This window comes from Lycium barbarum, chromosome 4 (genome assembly GCF_019175385.1).
Source record: "Lycium barbarum isolate Lr01 chromosome 4, ASM1917538v2, whole genome shotgun sequence".
In the NCBI taxonomy this organism is placed as follows: Eukaryota; Viridiplantae; Streptophyta; class Magnoliopsida; order Solanales; family Solanaceae; genus Lycium; species Lycium barbarum.
This window is the reverse complement of record NC_083340.1, coordinates 29046835-29058776: the sequence shown is the minus strand read 5'-3', so window position 1 is coordinate 29058776 and position 11942 is coordinate 29046835. Positions and strand designations below refer to the sequence as shown.

Here is an 11942-nt window from a genome sequence, read left to right as displayed (position 1 = left end):
AATTTAACTATTGGGATTATGTTGAAGGCTTTAATAAAGTCTTTTTTATATGAAAATCCTAATAGGAAACATTCCTGGTTTATAAAAATATGTGCCAATGTTTATAAACAGGGCATTCCAAATTGGTTTGTCAATGGTGGATCAATTATGGTCCAACTGTAAAAAAATTACCAGAAACCTTTAAAAATTTATATACTGAATGGGTTGAAGTTTCTCGAAAAATTATAGAATTGGAGACTAATACTACGTTCTTTGAAGGAATTGCTAATATGTATTTCTTCATTGAATTCTCTATCCCATGGATCATGAAATGGTCTGTAGAAGTGGGTAATACCCTACAAAATTTTGGAAGAAGCTAATACAAAAATATGCTGATGGAACTATTCCTAAACAAGGGTTAATAGACCAGATTGAGACTACAATAGCCAGTTATAGAGATTCAATTCATTATAGACAAAAGGAAATTCCCAGTCCCTTCGAGCATATTGCTAGAAGAATTCAAATAAAGAAGGGAGTTATACCCCCTGTTGAAATGATAGCCGCATACATGGAAGAATTTAAAAAAGATTTAATGCAGAATCTTAATATGGAAATTCTTTCAGATGCATCCATGGCATTAGCTGATCATACTACAGATAATGAAGATGATGACACAAATATTTTAGCAGGAGAATCTCAAGATCCTAATGATAACGAGGATTTTACGTAATTCATGGCTCAATTCAAAAGCCAACAGAAAGAATCTTCTTACTCATCAAAAGATCGGGAAAAATCCAAGATGAAGTGATAAGTGGACCCTGCCACAAAAATCTGCTTTTATAAAGCATACCTTTTTATAAAAGATAAAGTAAAGCAGTTTGTTTTTAGTAATCATTAGATTTTACTTTTCAGTAGTTTGTTTTTAGCAATTATTAGACTTTACTTTTTCAACTTTTATTTTAGTCTTTAGCTGAGATTTCAAAAAGGAATCTCTTTTGCTTTTTATCATGTTGGCCATTTGTCGGCCATCTTATCTTTTTAATTTTGTCGCCTTTTGTATTGATCCATTATATAAGGATCATTTAGTCACAATAGAAGGCAGGTTTTCACAGACCCCTTGTCTCTCTACTTGTAAAATACTCTCTTTAAATAAAAAGTCCGCTGTTTATTATCTCCATATCTGCTGAGCACAACTTTCATTTTTAGGTAATTTTTACTTTGTTTTACATTTAAATTACTTGTTTATATTTAGCCTAAATGACAGGCTAAAAACCTCGTGTTGGACTATATCACACTAGACTACTAGGTATATGGTGAAAATGCTTTAATTAGCTAGGATTCACCAAAGATGGTACTGAGGTCAGACAGAGAATAACCCAGGCGGACTGTTCAGACTCAGGCGGTGGTCGTGTTATTTTGCCCGCTTAGCCGAGGTGGCGTCTAGGGCTGTGTTTGGACTTGTTCTGAGTTGGACAACCCCATCGCCAGGGTTATTAACCTAGTAAAAGTTCTTTTGCTGTATCATCTCTTTAATACATTACACAAATTTAAAATATAATAATATTTTAATGTTAGTTTATAATACAATTCTAGATATTACACTAAATCAATAAGTTATTCGAATAGTAAAAATATTATTCCATATATTTAAAAAAATTGTATATAACATTGAAGTGTTATGCCTGGTCATAACACTTTGTTTGGATAGTTGTTTTGTTTCGTATTATGTTGTATCGTGTTGTATTGTATAGTATTATAATTTTTTCCTGATGAAAATAATGTTTCGTATTGTTTCTCGTCCTAATATCATATCACACAGTAACAATTTGAAACATAAACCTGCACGAAAAATAAGATACGGGTAGAACTATTTAAAAAATATGATAAATGATAAAATAGAATTATTAGATAATAGTAGATAAAAATAAAATGAAGAGCAAAAATAAGGTAACAACAAAATCACACCGATTGGGAGTAAAGTCATTTAATTTTGGTCTGTATCAATAAAGTCACTCAACTTAGGGCTTTTCTCTTATAGACTCAACCAAATTTGTCAAAAAGTAAACCCACTTTACCCCCTTTTAACATTTTGGGTTTGGAAAATAATACCCCTTTCACATTTTGAATGAGACAATAAACCCCTTTGATCTTAAATCAATGACCGTGGATATTTATGATACAATTTGTTTGAAGTATTTATATGGATGTTCGTTGTTCTTTAGCTTATCGGGAAAACAAATTGGACAAATGAGCACAAATAAATCAATAATAATACACCGCATCACATTAGTATTTAGTATTAAGTTTTTTATGGACAATCAATACAGAAGACTCCACATGGTACAAACAATAGGATACATCGTTTAGAATCAAAAGATTAAAACGACAAAACAAAAACGAACGACAAAACATCTGGAGGCAGATATCAGAATGATATGAAAATAAAATTTTTGTTTACACTAAATTGAAAAGATGAATAAAAGTTTTCCTTCTTTTTTACCCGATGAGATAAAGTTTCTAATACTAGCAAATACTAAACAAAATGGATCAAGATAATTGGAAGCTCTGCAAAAAAAAAAGTTCATGGAGAAAAACGAGACTTGAAATATCAAAAGAAAAAGAAAGGGTGTGAATTTGATTTTTTATACAATGATATTGCTTAAAATTTTTAATTATTTAAAAGAGTACATATTATAATTCATATTAACTTGAGAATCATTTTTGACATTTAAAAATATACGTAATAATTTAATTTATTTTTAGCCATTGATTTAAGATCAAGGCAATTTATTATTATTCCTCTCAAAAGGTGAAGGGATTATTATTTCCCAAACCCAAAATATTAAGGGGGTAAAGTGAGCTTTTTTTTTATGATACTAGAAGGAGGTAGCACGGGCCAACACCAAAAAGGTCAAAGATTGAAGCACCGGTAAATTAATACATATAGTTTTTTGACCATGTGAACCACCGTGTCTCTTGATATAATATAGCTTATGATTTTTGTAATGGAAGAAACTTACAGAAGGATCCAACTAAGCATATTAGAAGCAACACGGACGGAAAGCTCAAAAGTTAAACTAAAGTTTAACAGGAACACTGATAGAGCTGCAATTAATAAACTATGTTCAACCCAAAAAAGAAGATATAGCTACATTTTAAGTGTCATGACAAGTTTGTACAGGAAGTGTGAAGATGAAATACAACAAAATGTAGTTGTTTCATCGTTCCTACAGAGATACACTATTCAGTTAAGAGCAGTAAGAACATTAGCAGCAACAGTAGTACAACGTTGGCATTTCCTTTTGCTGTAGAAGTTTAACCTTGAATGATATTTGCCTCTTCTTTAACAAACAACATGAAGATAATTGGACAGCTGTGCACAAGCCTGAATAAGAAAGCTGAAAATTCCCACTACTTCATGGTTGTAGTCTTCTATGATGTAGACAATAGTAGGTCAAGTTTTTATGGGATACCGGTGGCGACAAATTATGATTGTGCTCAAGGCAGTATGACATGCCCGTTGCTCCCTAATTTGTATCTGCCAATTCAATTGTTCAGCTTCCCTTACTACAAGACTCAAGAATTAGAAATCTCGTCTATCATAACGGAACTCAGAAAAGGGATGAGCCAATTTATATAAAGTAGTCATCGTAAGTACAATAAAAATTTACAGAAACGTTAAGCGTGTAGGAGTTTTAAACTTTTAATCACACAAAAATCAAATAATTGTGTTTTATGCTAATTCACCAAAAATCTTGATCAATCGCGTTCCTTCAGTTACATGTAAGAGTGGTTTTTCATCACACCGCAAATGTGGTATCTTGAGAGACTGGTTTTTCATCACATTGGGAGAAGAAACATCCATCATAAACATTAGATATTTAATGTTGCACCAAAATATAGTTGCTAGTCATATGGCAAGCGAAACATTAGTAGTAAAAAGAGTAGAGAAGCGAATCAACTTACATTACTATACAACCTAGCTTCATCCAGTGAATATCAGTGTCAAATTTCCAAAACCTCGTCAGACATAGGATGGTATTGAACTATACAACTCTCCACAATTTGAAATGATATTAAAGGTATTTGTTTGTTTTAAATCTTCAAAAAATGCACAGTGAAAGGGCTCTTAAAGTTGAGTGAAGCGACAAAGGCTTGTCTAAATTTGCATCAAACTCCTGTATGTTTAACCAACATTACTAAAGAATGACTAAGCTGCAAAGAATCAACCTCTATATAGTGATCTCAGTTGATGTCATGTTCAAATGCTAATAACTGTATATTTTTAAAGGAAGAGGAAGATAGGCTGCCTAACTTCTTGATCAAAGCTGGTCAGCAAGGCACTGTTTAGGCTTAAAACAACTGAAGATGATCGAAATATGACCGTGAACAATTTATTACAAAATTAAAATGCAAAGCCCAATAACATTACCGTATTCGAATTCCAATTAAATTCAGCTTGCTACACGATTTTCCCTAATTTATACTTTAAACCGTGCTCATCTAATCAACCTCTGCATCTTTTGTTTTCCTTTTTCACCTTTGACACAAGTTTCACTGTTTCAGTGTTAGTATCTTTTCCTTATCAGGTTCTAATGTGAAGCAATTGTGTCATGAGAAATTGATACAATTTGAAACCAATTGATACACAGAAGTAAATATAATAGGGAAATGAGTGGTTCTCCAACAGTAAGCTACTGAATTACCAAACCAAACTCAGTCCAAATAGCATATATAAGAAGTCAATTTGTACTTCATCTATCACCCATAAAATGACTTTTGTATACCACACTCGTTTTTTTTTTTAATGAAAGGGCAACAATCAGTAGGGTTATGTGTATAGATAGAAGAGATTCTCAATGCAAGTGGTAAAGGCTGAAAGGAAAGTAAGAAAAATATAATGAGAAAAGGCAGAGCATATGTGACCTAATTACATTGTGCAATATTGTTTGTTTTGACATAACAATCACACTTCCTTACTGATACACTAATAATAAATATTCACTTCAGAATATTCAAGTACTTAGGCCGGTCTGACACAGCTAAAAGGTCTAACATGTAGAAACATTTCCTGTAACGGAAAATGGGGAATAGATGATAATGGAATCATTTTCTTGAACAGATGGAGTTAAATACTTTCATATCTTAAATATACCTTCTATGACCTATGTAATCTCTTCATGGATTTACTACCACAACTGATAATATAGAAGAACCTACATAACTATATATATGTTTTTCTCTTCGGGAGCTATACGCATATGTTCAACAAACATAAGTTCAGGTGTATGTTATATAATTCCTGTGAAAAAAAGAAAGAAAAGCAATAAGAAAAATTTCTACTTACTTCAAGCATATCATAAAACAACCTGGCTTAGAGTGCACATAAAATTTTAACAGATACTCACATTCTCAAAATTTTTAAAAAGGTTCATAGGTAAAAGATTCACTTAGTAAGGAAGCATCGGGAGTAGCGAGTACTTTCATAAATTTGAACATACCTCATCTAAGTATTTAGAGAGTTTGCCTTGAATCTATTGTCTGGCTAGTGAGACCACGGGGTTTTATCCTTTAATAATCATCTTAGCGACATTAATTGATGTTGTGCGAAGATCATGTAAAGCTAGTTCAACCACACTGCCTTCTTCTTTTCTTCGCGTACACAACTGCTCCATATCTTATTAGAAGTGAAGCTACCTGCCAACAAAAAGTCAAATGTTAAGGCCTTATGTCCTCTCGAAAATGTTGTATAACTTATGGTACAATCTTTTAGGGGGTATAAATTCTGACACAGGTATTTGGACTCCCTAAGCATGTCTGAGAACAGAAGGTATGAAATGCAGATAAAGTAAACTTCTTTGGAACAAATATGAACCAGCTAACTAAGCAGATGGTTTGACCATACATCTTTAATGATATGACATAATAAATTTTATCTGGAGATCAAGGAAGAACATGTTATACATCAATTTAAAAGCACTAAGATAACTTGGAACTGAAATCAACTTGATAACTACAGAGTAGAGAACATTGACTCTTTAACAAAGAGAAGACAGGAATGTTGTTTGAGTTTCTGTTTTAATTTCACTTGGATAAGTTGATTCCCTAACCGTTGGAGCTCAACATCTGTTACAAAGGAACTTTACTATCCCACATAGAGGTATACACTCGTGTTTTGAGTACATGTATTTTATCAATGTGTTGTATACAATCGTGCACACTCGTGTTTGATCACGAATTAGACCTCCACCTACATGTTCAATCTCAATCACGACGTTTTTATTTTTTAGTCCAATTCTGAGGTGAAAATTTGATTGAATGCTCAAAACCCCAATTTCAAGTCGTAGGTCAAATTACCAAATTCATTAATGAAATATAAGGTAAAACAAAGTAGGTATAACTACTGGCATACATGAAGAATTTCTTGCTAGAAATTTCATTCAAAAGAACCGAAACTATCATATACCCACAAATCTTAATTATCAACAAAGAAACTGCAAGAACATAGCAAGATCACCTAAACAGAAAGGTCAGACCAGATATTAAATATAACAAAGATGGAAAACCTTTGAAAGAATAAAAATTCTAACTGCTGACAAAAAAGAGCAAGAAAACAAAGAGAAATTGCAGAAGAAAACTCACCAAAGCTTCCCTGAAAGAGTGATAACTAGAGAAAGGAAGAGAAGAAATGTGAGGAAAAATAGAAGTGAGAGAAATAGGGCTTCTACATGGATGAAGAGGATGGCGTCCACGTGCACAAGTAGAGAAGGAGAAGTGAGAGAAAATAGATATCTTTGACCGGGTAGATTCTAGAATAAAGAAGAAGAATGTATATACAGAGTGAGTTTAGTTTTAAATTTGTCTAAAATAAACATTAAAATTACATTCTTTTAACATTACATTCTTGCCCTGGTCGATCTTGTTTGTCCTTCCAACTGCCATTTCTATATATAATAATATATATATTATTATTATTATTAGTAAAGTAAAGTAAAGTAATAGTAAAATTTGATTGAGTGATTTTTTTTATAAGACAAAAGAGTTGAGAGCTATTGATACAAAACAAAGTTATAGTCATTGCGATATTTACTCCACCGATCAGGATCATAGGATTTCCGGACAATATCAAATCAAACGGTTCAAAATTAAATTTTCCAATTCAAAGTCTTTGTTTTAATATGCAATCGTTGCTTTCCCAATTTCCAAAATAGCACACAACTGAAGCTCTTCCTACAATCTTGCGTGGAGAAGCATGCATACGATGTCGTTTTGCTCCTCTGTGTCATCTCCCCAGTCTCTGTCTATGTTCGCCAAACCTTTTGGATATTCTAAGCCTTACAGTCCTCGTATCTCTGCTTCTTCTTCTTCTTCTTCTTCTTCTTCAGATGTCCCTGACTTCCTCTCTTCTGATTGGTACACATCTTTCTTGAATATTTTGTATTAACTTGGTTCTTCCATATGTGCAAATGATAGTAGTTATACTCGTTTGTTTTGCAATTGGAAATCACAAGTTTATTCAATATTTTGCTTCTTTTCCAGGGATTGAACTCGGGGTTTGACTTATTTATCTGATGAATACAATAACAATAACAATTACGCCTCAATCTCAAACAAGTTGGGTTGGGCGACTTATTGAACTGATGCTAGTGCTATTTTTTGATTTTGTATACTTTTTGGTTATACAACTTTCACAAAAAATTGTATATTTGTGAACCAAAGTTGCCACTTACCTCGGATAGTTGATCTTGGTTACAGTTAAGTTACCACGTCGTTGAGTCAGCTATAATGATGTCTTGTGCTGCTTTCAAGAACTTAAATTCATTAAACAGTTCAGTTTTAAGTGCGATTCTTACACCATCAGGCTAACTTTTCGACAACCAAAAACAAGAACGAAGTCTCAATTTGACAATCTCAAACTAGTTGGGTCGGTTATATTGAATTCTCTATGTCCATTCTGCTCTATCTGGGGTAATTTAACTCCAATCCTCAATAGTTTATCTTTCAAAACAAACCGGGAGGTTTTGTAGAATTAAAGGTTCTTTAACTCTTGCATTTTATACTGACATACAAATCTCTAACCAGACTGAAAAAAGAGACTTCTGGTCGACACCAGACCTTATGTAAGTGTACCAACAATGGCTAAGCCTTAAATCTTAGTTCCAAAGTTAATATCGCCTGTATGGATCCTTCACTTCCATAGTGTTTGTTTAGCTAAGTTCTCATATATTCCAGTATTTGGCCCAAGCATGTGAAAATTAATTTTGATAAACCGTTATTGAAGTCATGATCTCTGCATGCTTTTGTACCATGTTAGAATTGTATGACCACCTCATCTGAAAGGTTATGTCTTCAACAATCCTTAATTGGGGGAAGTTCTATTAATTCTTTGCAATTTTGCATTATCTGTTGCAGGCTTGAATCTCGTAGGGAAAAGCCATTTGGTCCAAGATTAAGTGTAAGTTTTTGTAGCACTTAAAGGTGGAACCTGGGAGGTTTCTGCGCTTACTTATGTATCAATTTTCTTTATGGTTTTGCAATAGTTTAGTGCAGAAGATGCAGTTCGACACCAGCTTGATGCATTGAAGTACAATGACCAACCTCATCACGATTATGGAGTTGAAGTCATGTACAGAGTAATTTCTAAAAATCCTTTTCTCTAGAATCTGATGGTTTATCACAAGCTGAAGCTGGCGGTTTTGTAATCTTTAACCTCTTGTCATAGTTTGCTGGATTCGATCCTTTTCAAAGGTCTACCTACTTCGGGCGCTTTTTTGACTTGGGTCAGGTCAGTAATCATTACCAAAATATTTATTTGAAGGGGAGCCTTGGAGCAACGGTAAAGTTGTATCCACGTGACCTATAGGTTACGGGTTCGAGTCGTGGAAAGCACCACTAATGCTTGCATTAGGGTAGGCTGTCTACATCACACCCCTTTAAGTGCGGCCCTTTCCGAGACCCTGCTAACGTGGGATGCTTTTTGCACCGGGCTACCCTTTTTTTGGGTCCGTTTTAGTATTATTAGTTTAATTTTTTTTTTTTTTGCTTTCCTCCTTAATCATTAATTATGGCCATATATTGGCTCAATCATTATGAATGCTCAAAGAGTAAGCTGCCTGTCAATCCACTCAAGGCACGTAAACAAAATACCTGCACCATAGACAACAATTAAAAAAGGCTGTAGTTATTATTCTATGAATTAAAAAAAGGTGATATTCACTAAACCTATCTTTACTTGGTTGGTCTACTGTCATACAGTTTGAAAGATTCAGGCGAATTTTTCATCATTCGACTTATAGGGTATTGCTTGGCCATCAGGAGAGGGAGATTTTGAGCAGTTTGCATGTAAATGAGGTTTGTCAGTTTTTAAATGTTGCTAACAAATGTTCAGGAAAGTACATGAGAAGCTTGAGAATTGTCTAATTTCCACTATGCTTGTGTAGAATCTGTATAAGCAGCGTGTCTGGGTTAGAGGCACTCGACCTGAGGAAGAAGAAATCTTCCAATTTACCTTGGTTCAGGTTTGTTCTTTATTGCTCACCTCCCTGTTAAGACTTTATTTGAATTGATATTTCTTTAACTGCTTTTCCCTTAGATTTTTCATTTAAAATATTACCATGAAAATGTGCATATGGTGGAAGCTGGACTAATGAGAGAAAAATATCGAGTATGTTATGTAGTTTTATTCTCCATGTATATCCATTAGTAATTTCAACGCGTTCAAGATAGTAAACCCTTATGCCGTTTATCTATATTTATATTGGGCCAAACAAAATTAAGAGAGACTGCAACGCTGCAAAATATGTTTTCTAACAAAAGAATCAATTTATTTGCACTGAAAGGCTACATTATCCAAGCTCCTTCTTTGCCTTGACATATGCATGTAAAATGGGTATGACATGTATAACTCTTCATGTTGAGTTCTCTAAAATACACAAGACCTGCTTAAAACTGAACGTGGATATTTACCCCATATAAGCACTTATACCAGTGTTCACATACATGGAAACGTTGTGTTAAACTGTACCGATCTGTTTTCTGAGTAGCTTTCAAGCAATTCATCATGTCCTATTTGTATGAATGAAGATCTCTTTTCCAGCTTATATTTCTGAGAGAAGTGAAAACAGAGATTGATCCCCCCCCCCCCCCCAAAAAAAAAAAAAAAGAGAAACCCTGACTATCTATGCAAAGTCTCTATACACTGTAATAGGGTTTCAGGGTCACTTACAAAATCCATTCTACGCCAACAGGGGAACAGAAAGATACAATCAGATTAAATCATCATTCTTTAAAGTAGTGCTGGCTGGTCCTTCAAATGACTTTCTATTTCTTTCCTTCCAGTGACACCCACCAGATACGTGCTGGTATTGTATTCCATGTGGTATTCATTGCATTTTGTAGCCCTTTTCTTCTCCAGTACTTTAGGAAATTAGAGGTAGATCTTGTGACCAATTCAGTCACAAAATACTTTAAAATATCTGTCATACCTGTGTAGCAACAGAACAATGCAAAAACAAGTGGTTGACTGTGTCTGTGCTTCCTTCACACATGTTGACATGAAAACTAGTTTTGTATTCTTAAGTTATGTAACTATTCTTAGTTTAATTTCACACTTGTTGTACATGGATTTCGAAAGTAGCAATACTCTATTATGGAAATATTGTGGCACAGCGCGTTATCTCCACTTAAATACTTAATATTTCCAATTAAATTTTCTGCTTACATTGGGATTTTCATTTTCTTTCTCTCGTTTTCATTTTGTTTGAAGAAGATAATAGACATATGACTTGTAATTTACAGCGTGTTGGCGGGTCTTGGGATGGCTACTGGCTGACAGAATCTGTGCTTCACGACGGGGATACTTTCTCTGGTGGTGTGGCTTACTGAGCTAGTACCCGCAGTAGCTCGGAAGTCAATGCGATTTCAATATAGCTTTCTGTAAATACGAGTAATATACAGTATAATGTATAGTGCAGTTGCTTACCATCGTTGCTGGATCAAGACTGACCAGTCACGTAAATATAAACTTGTACATTTTATAGAATAAAACAAATAGATGTTGCATCTGATGAGGCGTCAAACATCACCATTTCACCAGCCATTGCGCTTTTATTAGTCATTGACAACAGGAATAGTCATGTCACATACAACATTCCTTTCTTCCCCTCCACCACGACGACTGAAACAACATGAAAAGCTCATACCCGTAAAGGAGAAGGGCCGTTGAAGGCACTTGGGAGTCTTTATATAAGAAATTAATTCCCTATAGACAGGTAAATCATTTAATAAAACTTGGCTTCTTCCGTCCTTTCTCCTGTTATGGTATAGGACATACAACTCAATGCACAAGACTGAGTAAAATATTAATTCTTTTTAAAGACTAATTTAATCTGAGACACAATCACTAGCGACTTTTAAAAGGTACATGTGCAGCTTTAATCGCTCCCGGTACATAATAACCATCCAAACGCACATGTGCATTTTCTTTTCATATTTAGTTCAATTGATTATGAAAATTGCAAAAGATTCCTCCGTACATCCCCGCCTAAGGATTACTACTATATAGAAACATCGGTTTTTATATTGATCATCGTCAGTCCCTTAAAAAAAGAAAAAAAAAGTGGGCTCCAATCTTCTTTAATAGTAGAAAAATTATATATATAAAAAAAAATTAAGGTGGGGCTCAATCTTCTATAATAGTAGGAATGAAAAAAAAAACAAATTTAAGGTGAGACTTACTCTTCTATAATAATAGAGATTTAAAAAAATTAAGGTGGGGCTCGCATGGAGAATTAGAAGATAATTGCAAAAAACAATTAAGGTGGGGTTCACGTGATGAAGTAGGAGATAATTGCAATAGAAAAACATAGGATATTTAAATAATGATAATAAGCTCAGAAAATGGTAAAGGTACGCTTACAGAAAATGTAAAGAAGAGAAGTTCGGGAAAAAAGAAATAACGATTT

General features: G+C 33.8%; 1 protein-coding gene and 1 long non-coding RNA gene across 5 annotated transcripts; one reads left to right on the top strand and one right to left on the bottom strand.

The window, feature by feature from the left end:
* Nucleotides 1-3062: 3062 nt before the first annotated feature.
* LOC132635739 (uncharacterized) lies at nt 3063-6818 on the bottom strand. 3 transcript variants are annotated; one of them, XR_009580725.1, is made up of 3 exons: nt 6622-6818; nt 5481-5676; nt 3063-5281 (listed from the first exon to the last, which is right to left on the bottom strand). It is a non-coding gene; the product is annotated as an uncharacterized LOC132635739 (long non-coding RNA). The 3 variants fall into 3 exon arrangements; XR_009580726.1 differs by having other exon boundaries at nt 3063-3546; nt 6622-6816; XR_009580727.1 differs by having other exon boundaries at nt 3063-3517; nt 6622-6813.
* A 216-nt stretch (nt 6819-7034) lies between these two features.
* LOC132635738 (uncharacterized) lies at nt 7035-11042 on the top strand. 2 transcript variants are annotated; one of them, XM_060352237.1, is made up of 7 exons: nt 7035-7392; nt 8392-8434; nt 8520-8612; nt 8702-8764; nt 9235-9330; nt 9420-9497; nt 10227-10739. In XM_060352237.1, the coding sequence occupies exons 1-7, from the start codon at nt 7232-7234 to the stop codon at nt 10251-10253; spliced, it is 561 nt and encodes a 186-aa protein (XP_060208220.1). In that variant the 5' UTR covers nt 7035-7231; the 3' UTR covers nt 10254-10739. The 2 variants fall into 2 exon arrangements, with proteins under 2 accessions (XP_060208220.1, XP_060208219.1); XM_060352236.1 differs by lacking the exon at nt 10227-10739 and adding an exon at nt 10777-11042 and having other exon boundaries at nt 7038-7392.
* Nucleotides 11043-11942: the final 900 nt, after the last annotated feature.

Bases quoted from the DNA above. Each gene is read 5' to 3' on its own strand.
- LOC132635738 (XM_060352236.1), top strand. From the start codon at position 7,232: ATGCATACGATGTCGTTTTGCTCCTCTGTGTCATCTCCCCAGTCTCTG. The intron at 7,393-8,391 runs GTACACATCTTT...TATCTGTTGCAG, and splicing joins GACTTCCTCTCTTCTGATTG to GCTTGAATCTCGTAGGGAAA. The intron at 8,613-8,701 runs GTAATTTCTAAA...CTCTTGTCATAG, and splicing joins GAGTTGAAGTCATGTACAGA to TTTGCTGGATTCGATCCTTT.